The sequence below is a fragment of the Oncorhynchus tshawytscha genome, linkage group LG27, assembly GCF_018296145.1.
Source record: "Oncorhynchus tshawytscha isolate Ot180627B linkage group LG27, Otsh_v2.0, whole genome shotgun sequence".
Lineage (NCBI taxonomy): Eukaryota > Metazoa > Chordata > Actinopteri > Salmoniformes > Salmonidae > Oncorhynchus > Oncorhynchus tshawytscha.
In genome coordinates, this window is record NC_056455.1 from 12,837,882 (window position 1) to 12,857,535 (window position 19,654).

Here is a 19,654-nt window from a genome sequence, read left to right on the forward strand (position 1 = left end):
AGGGATGATAAGGCGGCCACAGTCAGACATGGAGTTCCTGGGTGATTATAGACTCCCCTAACAGACTCTCTGTCTTATAACACACAGGGAGAAAACCCTCTCTGGGAAGTCATCCAGCTGGAAAGGACTCTCAACACAGATGTGAGCCTGCCATGACCCATATGGAGAGGTTACACCACAAGCCCTGCGGCTGCAAGACAAAACTGTGGCCAGCCAGGTGAGACACACAAACTCACCCGATCACACACACTCGCAACCTCTCTTCTTCTCCACATCTGTCTTTCGCAAACATATGGAGACACTCACACATAGTCAGAGAGTCTTGGTTGAGAGTGAGTTTGCATCCATGTGGCTATATCAGTGTGAGAACATCAAAATGATTTGTTGGTGCTGGTGAAGAAATGAACTCATCCACCCACCATGTGTACATCATGAACCATTGTATTCGTTGCTGAATCCGGCTATTGACTGGGATGGTTACAGCAGAACACACGTTTTAGAGGGTCGGTACCAAAAGAGGCAGGTGTCTGGTGGGCCCTAACAAGCTCTTTTCAATTACCCCTATAGAGTGACGTCACTGGCTGTAACGAGCTCCACTCCAAACGAGCTCTGCTACATTCACACCCCCTATCTAGACCTTACTAATTTATTCAAGGCCAGGAGCAGAATGTCAGTGTGCTACTGCCCCCCTTCACCTCAGTCCCCCGCGGAGAGAAACTGTGTCATAATGCCGGACTCCTTTTCTCATTCAAATCACGCTTATTGTCTCTGTAAGCGACCGGCTCCGCTCTGAGCACACAGAACAACCGAGGCACTATACAGCAGCTGTATGAAATGAGTCCACTGACGTAGGGCTGTGGACTCTGGAGAGGCAGGCTGAGAGAAAGAGAGGCCTGTAGCCCTGACAGTAGCAGTATAAAGGGTGGTAACAGGGATGTCTGCTCTCATTTTCATCATGTCAACACGATTCACAGTCTCATCTGCACAGCATCAAGTGTAAACACACAAACAAACAAGTAGCACCCAGACACACTCCTGTCAGGATAACAAGAGGCGCATTGTCAGGAAAACAGTAGTCCATCACACTCTACTGTAAACATTATGTTATTCTACAAAGATTGTTATCTATTATTATCAAGTTGATAATAACAGATCATATCAAGTAGTAATGACAAAGATTTTTTTATGATAAGTCTACTCTAGATTGGCTATTACAGATCGATTACAATGCTGAAAAAACTCAATATAAAGTGCTAGTATAAACTGACTGTCTACATGTATGTCTTAACGTGCTGTTATATTAATTAGATCATTTACTGTTTCTTTGAAATTATTTTCAAGTGACATATAAGATACCTCAATGGAACCGCATTGTCATTATCTTGAAAGACAACAAGACTGGTCTCTCCCTAAATGTTGCTAATGCCATACAAAAAACACTTTACCCTATCCATTGAGGGGTGGCTTGCGGACTATTTGTCTTGAGCGGAGTGTAACCCGTTACTGCAAGTGGAAAGGGGAGGAAAGGAGGGCGGAGTAATACCAAGTTGTTTCCCAGCGCAGACTTCAAGCTGAGAAGAAAAAATAGTTATTCAAAAGTTCCAGGAGGAGACGCACAGCAGCCGCGTCCGAGCTGCGAATGCTAATACGGGATAGGACCTGTACGATTTATACGCCGTTTTTACTTTTAGTTGATTAATGAACTTTTTGAAGATCCCAGACACTGCCTCTTGGAACTTTTATCTCTCGGTGAACTCAAAGGATGTATTACTGCTAAGTTAACACTTCAAAGAGAAGTTGGGACAGATTTCCACCGAGATGGGGGGGAATTATAAAGTTTGGATATTTTTACCAATTTTATTCTTGGTCCATAATTGCGAAGGTAAGGACAATTAATTTATTTGACAGTCACATAAATTACAATGAATGTGTATGTGAGCTTTCTAAATTTGGCTAGCAGACAAGTCTGTACAAATTCTAGCTGTTTCCGTTTTTTCCCCCCCTTCACAAATTGTTAACGTTACATTTTGTCACCTGTGCGCTGCACAATTTAAATGGCATCAGATTGAAGCACATGCCAGACAACATGCTAGCTGATCTCTAGTCTAGGCTACAAAGATTTGTTTTAAGCATTTCATTTACAAAAGCATGGTTGGTTGTTAGTGGCGTTCAAAGTTCGATTTCTGACAGGTTAATATAACACCTACGAAGGCTGTCATAATGGGTTAATAGCTGGATAACAAGCATTAGTTTTTGTATAGCCTACAGTAATAGGCTACGAAACTTTGTATTTGCATAATGTTCTTTGTAGACTGGTAGTGAACAAGGAGGATTCTATCCTGGAATATTTGCCCCCTGAAGTTATTCTATCTTCTAGCAGTGTTGAGTGACAAAGCCCAATGTATTCAATGGAAGGAAGTTGGGAGGTGTTTTGTGGAGGTTGATACCAATGTTGTATCTTCTATTGTATGGGTGATTTTTGTTTACAGATTGCACCCGATAACAGCAAAGAATCCGCATGTCTCTGCGGGATTGGCATGCGTCTCTGTGGGTAACTTTGCGAGGCTGATCGCCACGGTGAGAACTTAATTACAAGCGATAGTATGGAGTGCCGCTGGCAGCGCTGTGCCAGCAAGCCCGCAAGAACGGAACGCGGAATGTAACAATTGAACGACAGTTACTTCGGGCATTCGTCCACAAGTTGTAGGCTAGAAGCACGGTTCACTCACATAACAACGGAATTCCATATGCATGTCTTGTAGGAGATGAATATTTTCCCTATTTCATTCAAGTCTATCTTCGTTCGTGGGGGTATAAAGTGAGATTTTTTTTGTGAGTGAAGGGGGGTGATGAGCCAACTTCACCCACTCCTTATCTGAACAAAGAGCTGTAAACAATTGAACTTTGTTGCTGTGGGGGATGGGATGAGTGCTAGAATATAATAACATGATTCAAAAAAGGTCATGTATCTGGCTATGCTGTGTAATAAACTCCCACATATGGCTGACAAACCTTTTGGATGGATGTTTGATGGGGTTGTGAGTTTCAGATCTGTTTGTGCGCGAACATCTTTTGATCTAGGCCTACAGTTGAGAAAGTAACAAATAGGTCTATTTAGTTGACATCCTGTAAAATGTTAGTTTATGGTAGCACAATTTGATTGGTTGCATACAGGCAAGCTCATCGTTGAACTCCGAATTAATTCATTATCTTGCAATAACCCTGCACATTAATCAACTTGAGTCGGCTACATTTCACTGTAATTAAACAAATTATGGAAACCATTCATTGGCTTATAGGCTATGCCTACCCTCAACGAAACGGGTTGGCAGATACTCTTATAGTTATCCCACATAGTCAGTAATTACCATATCAAGCCTATTATTACTAAAGCGATTTGGAATCTATGTAAAATACATGGAAACCTATCTCGTTTCCCTGTCTACACCCATCTCAGCATGCATCTGCATTCAGTCGCAGATAACGCTATCAGCTCTTGCCAAGAAAGCAAACATACACGTACCCATGTCAGCGGCTGTGTCCATAAAGTGTCATTTTAACGAGTGGGAAAATGGAACTGTTTAGCCAAGAGCAACATGTTTGAAATCCAGCACATGGCTTACCGGTGTATTGGAATGATTGATTCTGAACGGCGGAGAAGTGTAATTTGATTATAAAAAATACAATGTTCCTCCATGCCCACTTCTCCTCCCACAAATGATATAGTCTGCTCTGTCAAATGTCTGGATTAAATGCATGTTTCAAACCTGCCCTGAGACTAGGGCCTGATCACCATGGTTCTGCCTCCCTTCATCTCTCCTTCCTCTCCACAGGATTCCGCTGCTTGGATAAATACAGACCGTGTGACAATGGAGGAACGTGCATAGACTCACCCTCGCGATGCATGTAAGTGCAACATCATGTTTTATGGATCACACATGTACGAAATCACTGCAGGCCTACATTGATCCAAATGGTGACGCGATGAGGAGGAACTCAGTACTCAGAAAACAGTATAGGCCCAGGCCTATGAGTAGGCTTTCAGGATTAGTTGAGGACTAATGGGGTAGAAACGGTTCAAGTAGGCATAGTTTAGTCATTTGTATCAGTAAGCAGAACTTGTGTTGTTTAGTTTTGGTTAGTAAATCATTGCATTGCAAACTACTAGAGCTGCACTGCGCTCACAATGGGCTGGAACTCAGCCAAGTGCTGGGTGGTTATGTGGACAATGGCAAGTGTTTATCGTGAACATTTTACACGTTTGATCAAATGTTTCAGTCTGCAGTCGAACCACTACATGGGGTGTAATGTGTGTAATGAACAACACATGGATACATACAGACAGGTTGAATGGAGTGTACCAGCCTGGACTTGTTTGGCTTGTGACACACCGTTCACACCGGAGTTGCACCTGTTGAAGATGAAGAGCTTTGTGGAACACAAACGACAGTATTAAAGTGCTCATAGCATGACTAAGGTGTTCCTTATACGCAATTTGATGGATTGTTTCGTAACCAGCAGAATTCATTTTGAGAGTTTCCCACGGTTTCTATGTCGGAGAGGTCGTGGTTCCAGTCCTTCAGAGCGAGAGCAACGTGATTGTTATCATGAGAGAGCCCCGGGGGCTGCTGTTTTTACTTTCCCGCCTGATTTGGACATGTTCTGTGTGAGCTCTCACCATCGTTCACAGTGATTAGGGGTCTTTGTTTTTCCAATAGGCGAGGGGGTACGTGGGAAACAATCTCAGTAGTTAGGATAGATACAGTGTGATGATGGCGAGGGGGCCATTAGGCGTTTTACCATTGGGCCTATAATGCATTAGTGTTTGAAGTTGGACCAGAGCTGAGAATTAGACGGAACATTAACACTTGGTTCCTTTGGTTTTTACTTTTGTCTGATGAGATTTGCTGACAGGAAGCTTCCCTCCACTACAGTCGTTTTTAGGACTTGGTTGGTGACAAGACCCTCACTTTCATGCTACAGTTGAGCCGAAGGCTATTTGACATCACCAAGCATCATTCCGATGCTCAGTAGAGTTTCTCAACCAGGCTATATAGTAGCTCCCCATGTAGGCTAGTGATTGACCACTGATTCCACCACAGTAGTCTATACTATAGTTGCTGCTTGCCTGGAACATTCCACACTGCCATCTCATTACTTACATCCCAGTTCTGACCTGTCTGAAAACATGGCCATTGTAAAAGATCAGTCACAGACAGCGCATAAAGGTATAAAAGTGTCAGGTAGTGTCTGTGTAAACGCACATGAAGCCAGTCACCAACAAACGACAATATAGTTCTCAAATCATTACCTAAAGCAGGGGAAGCAGTTGGTAAATGTGTAATTGTGTTAATAGCTCCTCAAGCTGTTCTTTGTGAGAGGAGCTCTCTTCTGTTTTCAAACTGCTTAGACTTTCTGGAGCTAAAGACTTGTGTGTCTTCACATAACTCTGCTACCAACTATGCTTCAACCTTCTACAGGTCATTACTGTATCATTGTACATAGTTAAACCATTGAACTTGGACCGAGCGTGTTCATTCATCTCCCAACTTTAATGGCGTCACGTCACAGGTTTAGTGTTTGCCTTTCGGAGAGTGTGTAGTGTGTTCATGCTTTGTGTTCCTCAGCTTTCTTGGCGCTGCGTGTCTATATGTATGGGACGTGGAGGACTATCCATTCATGCGTAATCACCCCTCTGGGTCAGTGTCAACAGCGAGACATAGAAGAGATTCCCAATAGGAAATCGAAATGCCGTACCACACAAAATGGTAACACGTCCACAGCAGGGCAATGACCGGGACAGGCAGCGTAGCCTCAGCCCGGCCAACGGGGGAGCAGAGTGGTCTAACCAGTCCTAGACAGAGGCGACTGGAGGACCCAGCCCCATCCCCTGGGATCCCAGTGTAACTGGAGAACCACAACAGCAGAAAAGATCCTTTCTTCCCCCAGACACCTGACTGTAACCGGGCACCATCAGGAGAGCTGAGAGCTGGGGAGAGGGTGAGAAAAGGAAAGGGCACAGGAGAGTGAGGAAGGAATGGCGAGAGAGAGAGAGAGAGAGAGAGAGAGAGAGAGAGAGAGATAGCAGATAGAGATAAAATTGAGGGCTTTAGGAAGAAATTGCAGAGAGCTGATGAGACATGTGAGATTTTACCTTAAAATCACTGAGGGCAAACTAGCCATTAGCTCTCTGTTTGAAATCAACCTGTGGATTTTCCTACCTGATGTTTCAGAGCAGAAGCTGTTGATCAGGTCCTTCTCTGAAGTTGTGAAACATGGCTATTATTTTCCTCTGGTCTCAGGTGACAGTAATGTTCTATGTTTTTTTATTGTCATTGTTACTGTCCCAGATATGTCCCAATGTATTCTCTGTCTGGTGGCCCTGTCTGTGTGGCCCCCTCATGGTTCACTGCTCTGGCCCTGTCTGGCTGGCCCCCTCATGGTTCACTGCTGTGGTCCTGTCTGTCTGGCCCCCTCGTGGTTCACTGCTGTGGCCCTGTCTGTCTGGCCCTCTCATGGTTCACTGCTGTGGCCCTGTCTGTCTGGCCCCCTCATGGTTCACTGCTGTGGCCCTGTCTGTCTGGCCCCCTCATGGTTCACTGATGTGGCCCTGTCTGTCTGGCCCCCTCATTGTTCACTGCTGTGGCCCTGTCTGTGTGGCCCCCTCATGGTTCACTGCTGTGGCCCTGTCTGTCTGGCCCCCTCATGGTTCACTGCTGTGGCCCTGTCTGTCTGGCCCCCGCATGGTTCACTGCTGTGGCCCTGTCTGTGTGGCCCCCTCATGGTTCACTGATGTGGCCCTGTCTGTCTGGCCCTGTCTGTCTGGCCCTCTCATGGTTTACTGCTGTGGCCCTGTCTATCTGGCCCCCTCATGGTTCACTGCTGTGGCCCTGTCTGTCTGGCCCCCTCATTGTTCACTGCTGTGGCCCTGTCTGTGTGGCCCCCTCATGGTTCACTGCTGTGGCCCTGTCTGTCTGGCCCCTTCATGGTTCACTGCTCTGGCCCTGTCTGTCTGGCCCCTTCATGGTTCACTGCTGTGGCCCTGTCTGTCTGGCCCTGTCTGTCTGGCCCCCTCATGGTTCACTGCTGTGGCCCTGTCTGTCTGGCCCTCTCATGGTTCACTGCTGTGGCCCTGTCTGTCTGGCCCTCGCATGGTTCACTGCTGTGGCCCTGTCTGTCTGGCCACCTCATGGTTCACTGCTGTGGCCCTGTCTGTCTGGCCCCCTCATGGTTCACTGCTGTGGCACTGTCTGTCTGGGCCCCTCATGGTTCACTGCTGTGGCCCTGTCTGTCTGGCCCCCTCATGGTTCACTGCTGTGGCCCTGTCTGTGTGGCCCCCTCATGGTTCACTGCTGTGGCACTGTCTAAGGTGAACGAGCAGGGTCTCAGACATGTGTAGTTGATAGCAGATTACAGGAGTAATCCTTCTGGAACCTGTTCCACCGTCTCACTGAGCCAGCATTACGGTCACTTCTGATAGGTGTAGGGGCTGGCAGGTCTGGCCTGGGCTGGCAGATCTGGCCTGGGCGGGTCTACTATGCTGATGCACCTGTAACACACACTACAGCGATCCAAGTGATTTTTGTCTTCTTCTTTGAGTCATGATAACAGTATATTGGATCCAGTACTTTGGCTTCAGGGCAGGATACTCCCTGTTGTGTCATATGTTGAGTCTTAGCTATTATTTTCTCTTCTCTTGATGCACCTGCTTACATCAACATCCTGGTTTGTTGGGGAAAGTACAAAACATACACAAATCATTGGGCAGAACGTTGTTGTTCTCTCTGTCTCTCATTCTGTCTCTCTGAATCCCATAATTGAACACAAGGCCAAGGGAGCACAAAGCCCAGAGACAGACAGACAGGCAGACAGACGTGTAGTGCACTTGATGGTGAAGAGGTTGAGTATCACGGAGAGAGTGGCCCTCTAGGTGAGCAGTCAGTTGAAGGGCCACGGGTCCCCTCTGCTCCGCCCTGCCCCTGTATGTCTGTGTGTAGATGGAATGTGCAACGGAGGGGCCGCTGGAGTGTCGGAGATAATTAGGCAGATTGAGAGGGTGTCATTCAGAGTGGATCCAGCTGGAAGAATTGGGCAGGGGGGGACAGCTGGTGCATGTTGTGATGGTAATCCAGTGAAGTCAGATCTTTGACAAAGGGGAGAAGCGGAGGGCCAGGTGCTGCCATTGAGCGGCCTGCTGGCCGCATGCTGGGAGAGACGGGCTCGTGCGTGGAGGAGTGGAGCCGGCCGGCGGACCAGCCCACAGGCCTCCTCTTCTCTGAACATGCTCCCTTTCTCTCTCACTGCTATTGGGGATGAACGCTCTTTGTCTCTGTGTGTTTTTCCCCAGCTCCTCCAATGGTTTATCTATCCTCTGTGTGTTGTGTCTCTCAAAGCCCACAGTGGTGGACCCCACCGCAGATTGCACAATGGCTTCAGATCCTCTGGCAGGGAGGGATGGATCTGAAAGATATGTTCTTCTCTCTCTCGCTCTCTCTCTCTCTGTCTGTCTGACTGTCTGTCTGTGAGGCCAGGCCGATGGAGGGATGGATCTGAAAGATATGTTCTTCTCTCTCTTGCTCTCTGTCTGTCTGTCTGTCTGTCTGTCTGTCTGTCTGTCTGTCTGTCTGTCTGTCTGTCTGTCTGTCTGTCTGTCTGTCTGTCTGTCTGTCTGTCTGTCTGTCTGTCTGTCTGTCTGTCTGTCTGTCTGTCTGTCTGTCTGTCTGTCTGTCTGTCTGTCTGTCTGTCTGTCTGTCTGTCTGTCTGTCTGTCTGTGAGGCCAGGCCGATGGAGGGATGGATCTGAAAGATATGTTGTTGTCTGTCTGTCTGTCTGTCTGTGAGGCCAGGCCGATGGAGGGATGGAAACAGTGTCTCTCTGTGTGTTATTAATAGCTGTGATGTGACCTCAGTAGCAGGGTGAGGTCTATAAATTGTAAGTGTTGTGTTTTAATGACCTCCATGGAAGCTCTGGCCTCTTAGGACATGATGAACGAGGGACAGTTTTTCAGTTTGATAGGGAACAGCCACTTCAGCCTGTGTGTGTGTGTGTGTGTGTGTGTGTGTGTGTGTGTGTGTGTGTGTGTGTGTGTGTGTGTGTGTGTGTGTGTGTGTGTGTGTGTGTGTGTGTGTGTGTGTGTGTGTGTGTGCGTGTGCGTATGTGTGTGTGTGTGTGTGTGTGTGTGTGTGTGTACTGCAACCCCAGCCCATTGTAATGAATATGTAGTAAGTCATGTGCAGTGTGTCCCTGGGGAGAGGAGAGGCTGTGGCTAACTGACAGGAGGGGGAAATTTGAGTGTGTGTAGAGTCTCTGTGTAGTAGGGTATCTGTGTAGTAGGGTATCTGTGTAGTAGGAGCTCTGTGTAGTAGGAGCTCTGTGTAGTAGGGTCTCAGTCCTAGGGTCTCTGTTTTAGGGTCTCTGTTCTAGGGTCTCTGTGTAGTAGGGCATCTGTGTAGTAGGGTCTCTGTGTCCTAGGGTCTCTGTGTCCTAGGGTCTCTGTGTAGTAGGGTCTCTGTCCTAGGGTCTCTGTTCTAGGGTATCTGTGTAGTAGGAGCTCTGTGTAGTATGAGCTCTGTGTCCTAGGGTTTCTGTGTCCTAGGGTCTCTATGTAGTAGGGTCTCTGTCCTAGGGTCTCTGTTCTAGGGTATCTGTGTAGTAGGAGCTCTGTGTAGTAGGAGCTCTGTGTCCTAGGGTCTCTGTGTAGTAGGATCTCCGTGTAGTAGGAGCTCTGTGCAGTAGGGTATCTGTGTAGTAGGAGCTCTATGTAATAGGGTCTGTGTAGTAGGGTATCTGTGTAGTAGGGTCTCTGTGTCTTGGGGTCTCTGTGTCCTAGGGTCTCTGTGTCCTAGGGTCTCTGTGTGGTAGGGTCTCTGTGTAGTAGGGTCTCTGTCCGGGAGTCTCTGTGTAGTAGGGTATCTGTGTAGTAGGGTTGTGTAGTAGGGTCTCTGTGTAGTAGGGTCTGTGTCCTAGGGTCCCTTTGTCCTGGGGTCTCTGTGTAGTAGGGTCTCTGTGTAGTAGGGTCTGTGTCCTAGGGTCTCTGTGTAGTAGGGTCTGTGTCCTGGGGTCTCTGTGTAGTAGGGTCTGTGTCCTGGGGTCTCTTTGTCCTGGGGTCTCTGTGTAGTAGGGTCTGTGTCCTGGGTTCTCTTTGTCCTGGGGTCTCTGTGTAGTAGGGTCTGTGTCCTTAGGGTCTCTTTGTCCTGGGGTCTCTGTGTAGTAGGGTCTGTGTCCTGGGGTCTCTTTGACCTGGGGTCTCTGTGTAGTAGGGTCTGTGTCCTAGGGTCTCTGTGTAGTAGGGTCTGTGTCCTAGGGTCTCTGTGCAGTAGGCTCTGTGTCCTGGGGTCTCTTTGTCCTGGGGTCTCTGTGTAGTAGGGTCTGTGTCCTGGGGTCTCTGTGTAGTAGGGTCTGTGTCCTAGGGTCTCTGTGTAGTAGGGTCTGTGTCCTGGGGTCTCTGTGTATTTGTGTCTGTGTCCTAGGGTCTCTGTGTAGTAGGGTCTGTGTCCCTCATGTCTGAGTTTCCTCATGAAAAATACATCAGGCTCTGTTGAATGTGATTATTGTCATTTGGATCCAAACCAAATAGACCAGGGATTTGATTTGGATGGGTCACTGGCGGTCTTGCAGCCAGCTATCTAAACTTGTAGTAATCACGGTCGAATTACCGACCGGGCGGCCCCAATTGATTTTGTTAGTCAATCTCAGTCAGATATCATATTAAAAACTGCAAACATTTCTCTCCGCCCCATGGCAAAATGAGCAGAGTTGTAGGAAATTAACTCTAAAACTTCAATTTTCACTTAGGCCCTACAAAAGGTTGCATATGTGAGTATGGATGTGGGTATGCAGACCCCCATGACGAGTTCGGCGTTTTGTGACCCCCACCCCCATTAAAGTTGCCCATCCCTGAGATGGGCATCCCAGTTCACCTTGAAAGAGAGATGTACACACATCCCCCACCCACTGGGCACAGGTGTCATTTCAACAACAATTTTGAAGTACATTTGGTTGAGTTGTCAACTAACATGAATTCAACATGAAATCAACAAAAAATGGCACCATGTCATTGGATTTAGGTACAAAAAAAGATGATGAATTCCTTTACGTTGATGACTTACGTTGATGACTTTTTGCAAATCCAATAAGTTCCCCACGTTAATTAAACATCATCACATTGATTTTGTTTTGCTGCAATGACGTGGAAACAATATTGATTCATCAACAACAATAAAATCCGAGTGGGCAGTCACACGGTGACAGGCAGAGCGAAGCAGGCAGACAACACAGTTAGTTATTACTGTTGGCTTTTCCCAGAACACCTTGGGGCTGCTAGTGTTTTCTCTGGTGTCTTCACACTGGATGTGAGAGGAATGCTTTAGTGAGATTCCTCCTTTCCCCTCCGCTGCTCCTCTCAGTGTGTTGTCCTGCTCACCTCCAGCCCGTTCACCCCTGTAGTCATCTCAGTGTGTTGTCCTGCTCACCTCCAGCCCGTTCACCCCTGCACTCATCTCAGTGTATTGTCCTGCTCACCTCCAGCCCGTTCACCCCTGCACTCATCTCAGTGTATTGTCCTGCTCACCTCCAGCCCGTTCACCCCTGCAGTCATCTCAGTGTGTTGTCCTGCTCACCTCCAGCCCGTTCACCCCTGCAGTCATCTCAGTGTGTTGTCCTGCTCACCTCCAGCCCGTTCACCCCTGTAGTCATCTCAGTGTATTGTCCTGCTCAACTCCAGCCCGTTCACCCCTGCAGTCATCTCAGTGTATTGTCCTGCTCATCTCCAGCCCGTTCACCCCTGCAGTCATCTCAGTGTATTGTCCTGCTCACCTCCAGCCCGTTCACCCCTGCACTCATCTCAGGAATGCTTCAAACACCATGACCACAGGCTCTCATTTAAAATGCCATGTTTGGAATGACTGGTGGGATAGACAGACAATTAGGTTTTCTCACGCCAACATGCAGCGGGAGGGAACCGCAGATCACTCCTGTCTGGTTGACAGGCAGATTGAGCCATCCCCAGTCCGTCATGTCAGGAGGAGACCACTGACTCCATGGAATCAAATCAAATTTTCAAATCAAATTTTATTTGTCACATACACATGGTTAGCAGATGTTAATGCGAGTGTAGCGAAATGCTTGTAAATGAATCTCAGTTGTGTTTCTTGATTTCCTTGCACCCTCTTCCCTCACCTCCTCAAAACGCATCTATGAGAGAGGATCCATGGAATCACGTAAACACAATTGAGATTCACTCCCGAGGAGTCAGTGGTCTCTTCCCGACTTGAAGGAGCCTGTGGATTCAGCTTGTTGGACCTGTAGATAAGATTTGAGGTGGTTGTATATCTAAGGGGAGATGACCTGTATTCATCTGAGACAGTGGTGGTTGGGTCTGAGCAGAGAGAGGAGGTAGCGGGTAGAAGGGGGTTTGTGGGGGCTGGAGGAGAACTGGGGGCTGTGGTTCCCAGGCCCTATCAGAGGAAGTGGTGCCTTCTGACCCGCTGTCATACGCACATCCTGACTGTCTGTGCAGCTTAAAGCAGTTTACTCACTGCTCTCTGCCCTCCTCCTTGACCCCTCCATCCACACTGACCACAATACCACCAACAACGTCCCCTACGCAATCATGTTACTGCCACAACTCATCATCAGGGATTGTGGTACAACTTGCCTGCTTGTTTTTCTCATGTGAACCCTTCATGTTTTGTGTTTGGAATCTCTACTAAGAACAAACACTGACTCACACGCACACAGCACTCAGACACACACAGACACACAGACACTCAACTGAGCTAGATAATCATCGTCAGACTGTCCATTATTGTGTTGCCCAAAGAGGAAGAAAATATGTGATGAAGTCCTATGTTATTACTATATTATGCTTCAGTTCCTATATGTCTAAATCTCGTGCTTAGATAGGAATAGTCCTTCCTCTGATGTCTCATCCCCTGCTTGTTTCTCTTTCTGCTGGGAGACTACGGCTTCTAAAGAGACATGTAATTGGAATAGCTGAGGTTGAGCCCAGCCGATTGAGATTCCTCCCCATGTTCCCCTCCCTCTCCTCTCAGACCCAGACTAGCTAGGAGAGGAAGGGATGGGTTCTTCCCTCAGACAACCAGAGGAAAGGCAAGCACGCCTTTCCACAACACAGAAATGTGTTAATGTAATTAATGACAATTACAACAATACAGAATGAACACTTATTTTAACTTAATATAATACATCAATAAAATAAATTTAGCCTCAAATAAATAATGAAACATGTTCAATTTGGTTTACATAATGCAAAAACAAAGTGTTGGAGAAGAAAGTAAAAGTGCAATATGTGCCATGTAAGAAACCTAACGTTTCAGTTCCTTGCTCAGAACATGAGAACATATGAAAGCTGGTGATTCCTTTTAACATGAGTCTTCAATATTCCCAGGTAAGAAGTTTTAGGTTGTAGTTGTTATAGGACTATTTCCCTCTATACCATTTATATTTCATATACCTTTGACTATTGGATGTTCTTATAGGCACTTTAGTATGGCCAGTGTAACAGTATAGCTTCCGTCCCTCTCCTCGCCCCTACCTGGGCTCGAACCAGGAACACATTGACAACAGCCACCCTCGAAGCAGCGTTACCCATGCAGAGCAAGGGGAACAACTATTCAAAGTCTCAGAGTGAGTGACGTTTGAAACGCTATTAGCGCACACCCCGCTAACTAGCTAGCCATTTCACATCAGTTGCACCAGCCTAATCTCGGGAAGTCATAAACAGCGCTTGAAGTCATAAACAGCGCTTGAAGTTATAAACAGCGCTTGAAGCATTGCGAAGAGCTGCTGGCAAACGCACAAAAGTGCTGTTTGAATGAATGCTTACGAGCCTGCTGGTGCCTACCACTGCTCAGTCAGACTGCTCTATCAAATCATAAACTTAATTATAACATAATAACACACAGAAATATGAACCTTTGGTCATTAGAATGGTCGAATCAGAAACTATGATTTCGAAAACAAAACGTTTGTTCTTTCAGTGAAATACAGATCCGTTCTGTATTTTATCTAACGGGTGGCAACCCTAAGTCTAAATATTCCTGTTACATTGTACAACCTTCAATGTTATGTCATAATTATGTACAATTCTGGCAAATTAATTACAGCCTTTGTTAGGAATAAATGGACTTCACACAGTTCGCAGTGAGCCAGGCGGCCCAAACTGTTGCATATACCCTGTCCTCCAACATCTCATAAACACCAAATGCATGGAACGCAAGAGAAGTGACAATTTCCCTTGTTATAAGAAATTCATGATAGCAGGCAATATTAACTAAATATTATTAACTAAATATGCAGGTTTAAAAATATATACTTGTGTATCGATTTTAAAGAAAGGCATTGATGTTTATGGTTAGGTACATTGGTGCAACGACAGTGCTTTTTTCGCAAATGCGCTTGTTAAATCATCACCCGTTTATTGAAGTAGGCTGTGATTCAATGATAAATTAACAGGCACCGCATCGATTATATGCAATGCAGGACAAGCTAGATAAACTAGTAATATCATCAACCATGTGTAGTTAACTAGTGATTAGGTTAAGATTGATTGTTTTTTTATAAGATAAGTTTAATGCTAGCTAGCAACGTACCTTGGCTTCTTGCTGCCCTCGCGTAACAGGTAGTCAGCCTGCAACGCAGGCTCCTCGTGGAGTGCAATGTAAGGCAGGTGGTTAGAGCATTGGACTAGTAACCGGAAGGTTGCAAAAACGAATCCCAGAGCTGACAAGGTAAAAATCTGTTGTTCTGCCCCTGAACAAGGCAGTTAACCCACCGTTCCTAGGCCGTCATTGAAAATAAGAATGTGTTCTTTTAACTGACTTGCCTAGTTAAATAAAGGTAAGAAAAAGAAGAAAAATCAGTGACCAAAAATACCGATTACTGATTGTTATGACAACTTGAAATCTGCCCTAATTAATCGGCCATTCCGATGAATCGGTCAACCTCTAGTTTAGATGGTACAATGATGCTCTACACTATACTTGCTTGTTTTGTCACATAAACTGACATTTTGGAAACTATTCTAATTTTAGCAACCATCAAATGGTGGAGCGATTTCTGCATAGTCCATCTTTAAAGTAGAAAGAAACCAGGCACAGTTACAGAAAGATACAAGTCAAATCCCACGTTGTCGAGTGTTTGTTTTGGTGTTTATGAGATGTTGGAGGACATAGAAGTGAGGACCTCACCCTTCATCTTAACGTTCTCCAGCGGTTTGTTGGTGAGAGTGCTTGAGATAACGGACATTCTTTGGCCCTTTTCCTAGCGTTCTCCCCAGGTTTCTTATCACGGTGGAAGATAGTCCCTGTCTTGTAAACATACCTCCAATGACTCTGATTCTCACACAGCGTTTCTCCTGTAGAACGGTCTGCTGGTCTGTTTGGTTTGGACTCCACATTCTAATCCATCAACCTGTCTTCATAAAAGCTTTTGTTTGAACATTGGAATCCATTCATTGCTCTCTCCCAAAGTCTTTGTGATATAAATGTTCACCGAGGAGTAGATTGGCCAACTATGATAAATGAACTTGGTCTTTGGATTGGAACAAATGCTGTCTCATCATCATTAGTCACATTTCAGGCCTGGCTATACATTATTCCTGAATGAACTTGGAACCAGCACAGTGAGAAACAGGCAAGATATTGGAAGGGAAGTTCTGTCATTTCATGATGGGGAATCATTTGTTGGGAAACTCTGTGAGGAAGTTGATTTTTGAAGTTGCCTTTGGTGCTGGAAAAATTCCCTTTTGTTTTCTCAGGCTTTGCAGCAGTCTGGTTCAGTTTAGGTGGTGGGGTGGGGTTCTGTGGTGGAGCACGTTGAAGAATGCTTTGGAAGACCTCGACCCTGGGATGCATGCGATGTGGTTATGGACGTCTGCTTTGCTATTCAAACTATTCCAGGGAGGTTTTTTATCCCAAAGAAAAGATGTTGTCATTTGAGGTATTTCTTAAGATATCAACTTTAGTGTTGCATTATCTCCTAAAGAATCAGTGTCTTCGTTTCAGTTTAATGTGAGGTAAATGTGTGTGTTTACTGCATTACTGCGCCCTTATTTACACAATTGCAGACATGTGTCACGCCAAGGTACAAAAATGCACCCATGTCCATGCAGTCTTCTGACCAGAGAAAACAAGGACTTACAAAGAGCATTGAGACGAGCAAAGCCACGGGAGTTTGAAATACACTGATAGGCCCATGTGTTCTTGTCCCCTCGAGGGTTAAGAGGGTTTAGTGACAGCTTTTTTCTGCTCAGATTCATATTTGCTTTTCTCTAAGAGGGGGTTAATTGTCTTAATGTTCACATGGTTAATATTCATGCCATGGGGGCGCTCCTCAAACCTCCCTCTGCTCATTTCAATACCTCCATTGTTGTTGCCAAGCACCATTGTTCAATAAAACGTTGGACTTTAAACTGGGAAACTCTGGTACACACATCCTTTTATAGTCGATCATGGTCATTCTGTTTGATCTGGTCACTAACTGAACTCTAAGTTACCTGTACATACTGTATGGTCTCCAGAACTTTACAAACTGTCTTCACAGAACCCTGTGTCTCTCCCAAATGCCCCCCTCACCTCTCACCCTCTCCCCAACCATGGGTTACTGTTGCCAGGCTACAGCTGAGATCTGTTGGTCCGTGTAAGCTCAGGCCTGAAAGACTGTCTGTTTGGGTCACTGCCCCTCCTCCCTCCACTCCGCTCCAGCCCCCCTTCCTCACACAATGGAGTTCTGACTACTTTAGCTCTTTTATTTGGCCCACAGAACTCTCCCCTACCCCCAACCTGTTGGCTCCTCTCCGAGAAAGAGGAGAGCAGGGAGAGAGAGAGGAGAGGGGGTGTTGGGGGAGGAGGATCTCTTCTTTTTGGCAGTGTGGTGTCAGTATGGACTCTCACAAAGAAATGGAGCTGCTGGTTCCTGGTGGTGGTGATGATGATGGTGGTGATGGTGGTGGGAGTTTGCCTGACGGGGGCTGTGCTTTGCTGTGGGCAGAACACTGCCTAAGAGGGACTTTTGTTGGAGGTTACCAAATTCCCATACCTTCGTAAATTCCTCCCAAAGCAAAAGCTCGCAAACAAGGGAAGGATAATACTTCCATGACAGTTCTCAGAAGTGTTGAGGTTGTAGATTCCTTCCTTCCTGCTGAAGGGGATGACAAGATGGTGGCCCTGCTGTGCTTTCAATCCTGTTATTGTCCATTTGTCTTGTATGGGCTTTTGGTTGATTCACAATACCTGTGGAAAAGGTCACCCTTTGAGTGGGGATCAGGCCATTCATCCATACTTGTTGCTCTGTAGGCCGTGACCGTGGTGTGTCGAACCGTGTCACAGATTACTGCGTGACGTCCACAGGTGAGCTGGCCTGCGACCCCTGTGTCAGGCTGGGTGATGTATTGTGTCTCAGAGGGTGGGCTCAGTGTTACCTTGCACAATGACCCACAGAGCAGAAAAAGTGTCTCTGGGTTACTGTCACACACACGGGCTGAACAGAGGTGTCCTGATTCACACACATAAATCAATGGGTCTTTGCGGTAGGTCTGTCTGGGTCCCTTGATGTTGTTCAGAAGTGTCCCCCATAAAGTGTAGAACGTTGGAGTAGCTCAATGTCATTGTCACCTGTTTTGTCATTTCCCAGTGGATCCCCAGCCCTGTGATGGGCTCACCATACTGCCTCCCTCCTCTTCCAGCAGCTATAGTGGTTGTAAGTTCCTGCCTGTGTTTGGATGTGTACTGTGGTGTTTCTTTGCATGTGTGCGCACATTATACCATGTGAATATTTGCTTTGTTTTTGTTGTCGTTGGTGCCCTTTTGGTTGAAGGTGTAAAAAGTACCTCCATTGCATGTGAGTGTTTGTGAAGTAATGTCGTGTGTGTGTGTGTTGGTGTTCGTGCCTCGTCTACCAGCCAGGCAGAATAGCTCCATTGTTCTAGCAAGAGTAAAATAAAGAGTGGACCAACACCAGACAGCCTGAGTCTCTCTGACAGATGTGGACAGATGCATGGTGCTGGCTGGGGCTGAGTGGGGCTGCAGCTGGCGTTAACCCTCAGGTCTGTTGTGACGTGAGGAGATTACCCTGGCTTTTCTGGCCCGGGCCCCGCTGCACCCCACAGACCTCCCCCTCGTCTGGCTCTGGCACACTCTCTTCCTCAAAGGTCAGGAGTCAGCCCTCAGTAAATCTTGACACAGGTTGCGCAACCACCCCCCCACACACACACCTGCTCTCTCCACATCCTACCACTAAACACCCCCCTCCCCACACACACATCTGCTCCCTCCACATCCTACCACTAAACACTTAACAACCCCTGGCTCTGGTCGAAGGTCCAGCAGCTACTGCTCTGCTAGGCTACACAACAGCAGTCTCAACGGACAGGGACTTTCACAACAGTGGTGGAATCCAGATGGCTGTAACAGTCTGAACTCCCAGATTCTGATAAGGCTGCATGACTGAACCACAGGTGCAGGACAAAATAGCGTCCTCCACAGCCACGAGACTGACAGAACCCTGGTTTAGTTATGTGTTCTGAGAGTAGCATGTTGACAATGGCCAAGGCCCTACACAAAACAATGTGTGTTTTGGCTGGAAGGAAAGCAAACAATCTCTCCACTGCATTCCCTCCTGCTCCACCGCTACTGCTGCTCAATCACACACGCACACACACACACACACACACACACACACACACACACACACACACACACACACACACACACACAGACACAGACACACACACACACACACACACACACACACACACACACACACACACACACACACACACACACACACACACACACACAGACACAGACACACACACACACACACACACAGACACAGACACACACACACACACACACACACACACACACACACACACACACAGACACAGACACAGACACACACACACACATACACACACACAGACACACACACACACACACACACACAGACACACACACAGACACACACCTGATTTATTCTCACAATCCAGTCATACTCTTTCACCCTTACTTCCTGAATTGTAACATCTCTCAGTCAGTATTATCCACACATGATGCAGCTCTCTCCACAGTCGTCGGTTGAGATTCTCCTCTCTCCCTTAAACTTTTAACTGCCGTAACAACAGAATAGAAGATTTGAGTGTGACTGCCCGGGTCTCATTCACTGTGCCTCAGACAAACACACACACATACAGTCTCACATCCGCTAGTTTCTAGAAGTAGCTGTTATTCCCTGTCTGTCTGTCTGTCCAGGAGAGTTGTGAAGGCCTTTAGAACAGAACAACAGGCTGTAAAAGATGGCTGTTCCTCCGTTCTTTCTTCAGCGTTTTAAATGGCCACAGAAGAGTTTGAGTGTCAGTCTGTGTTGTTAGTTTTAAAACCTCCAAGCGGTTCCCCTTCCCCTCCTCAGTCCGTCCAGTCCTCTCTTTGTGCCGACGCAGCGCTGTCCTCGTTTCTTCCTGGGTGACACCCTAGATTCCAGACATAGTTAATTTGCTTCTAAATAAACCCAGCCAAGCCATGACAAATAGCTAAGGGGACGAAGGCTTGGGAGGGAGGGAGTGGGGGGGGGTGAGGCGGGTGATTGGTCCGGTGTCAGGGCTTGCTCGTTCGTCTGTGAGGTTGCCTGGGCAACA

The 19,654-nt window shown here is 46.8% G+C and overlaps 1 protein-coding gene across 2 annotated transcripts in view; it reads left to right on the forward strand.

The window, feature by feature from the left end:
- The first annotated feature begins 1,595 nt into the window (after positions 1 to 1,595).
- Positions 1,596 to 19,654, forward strand: part of LOC112247367 (neurogenic locus notch homolog protein 1-like) — a 43,088-nt gene continuing 25,029 nt past the window's right edge. For both annotated transcript variants that reach the window (XM_042307039.1, XM_042307040.1), the window contains exons 1-2: positions 1,596 to 1,882; positions 3,834 to 3,906. In XM_042307039.1, the coding sequence (XP_042162973.1) occupies positions 1,819 to 1,882; positions 3,834 to 3,906 (137 nt within the window). In that variant the 5' untranslated portion in view covers positions 1,596 to 1,818. The remainder of the gene's footprint in view (positions 1,883 to 3,833; positions 3,907 to 19,654) is intronic.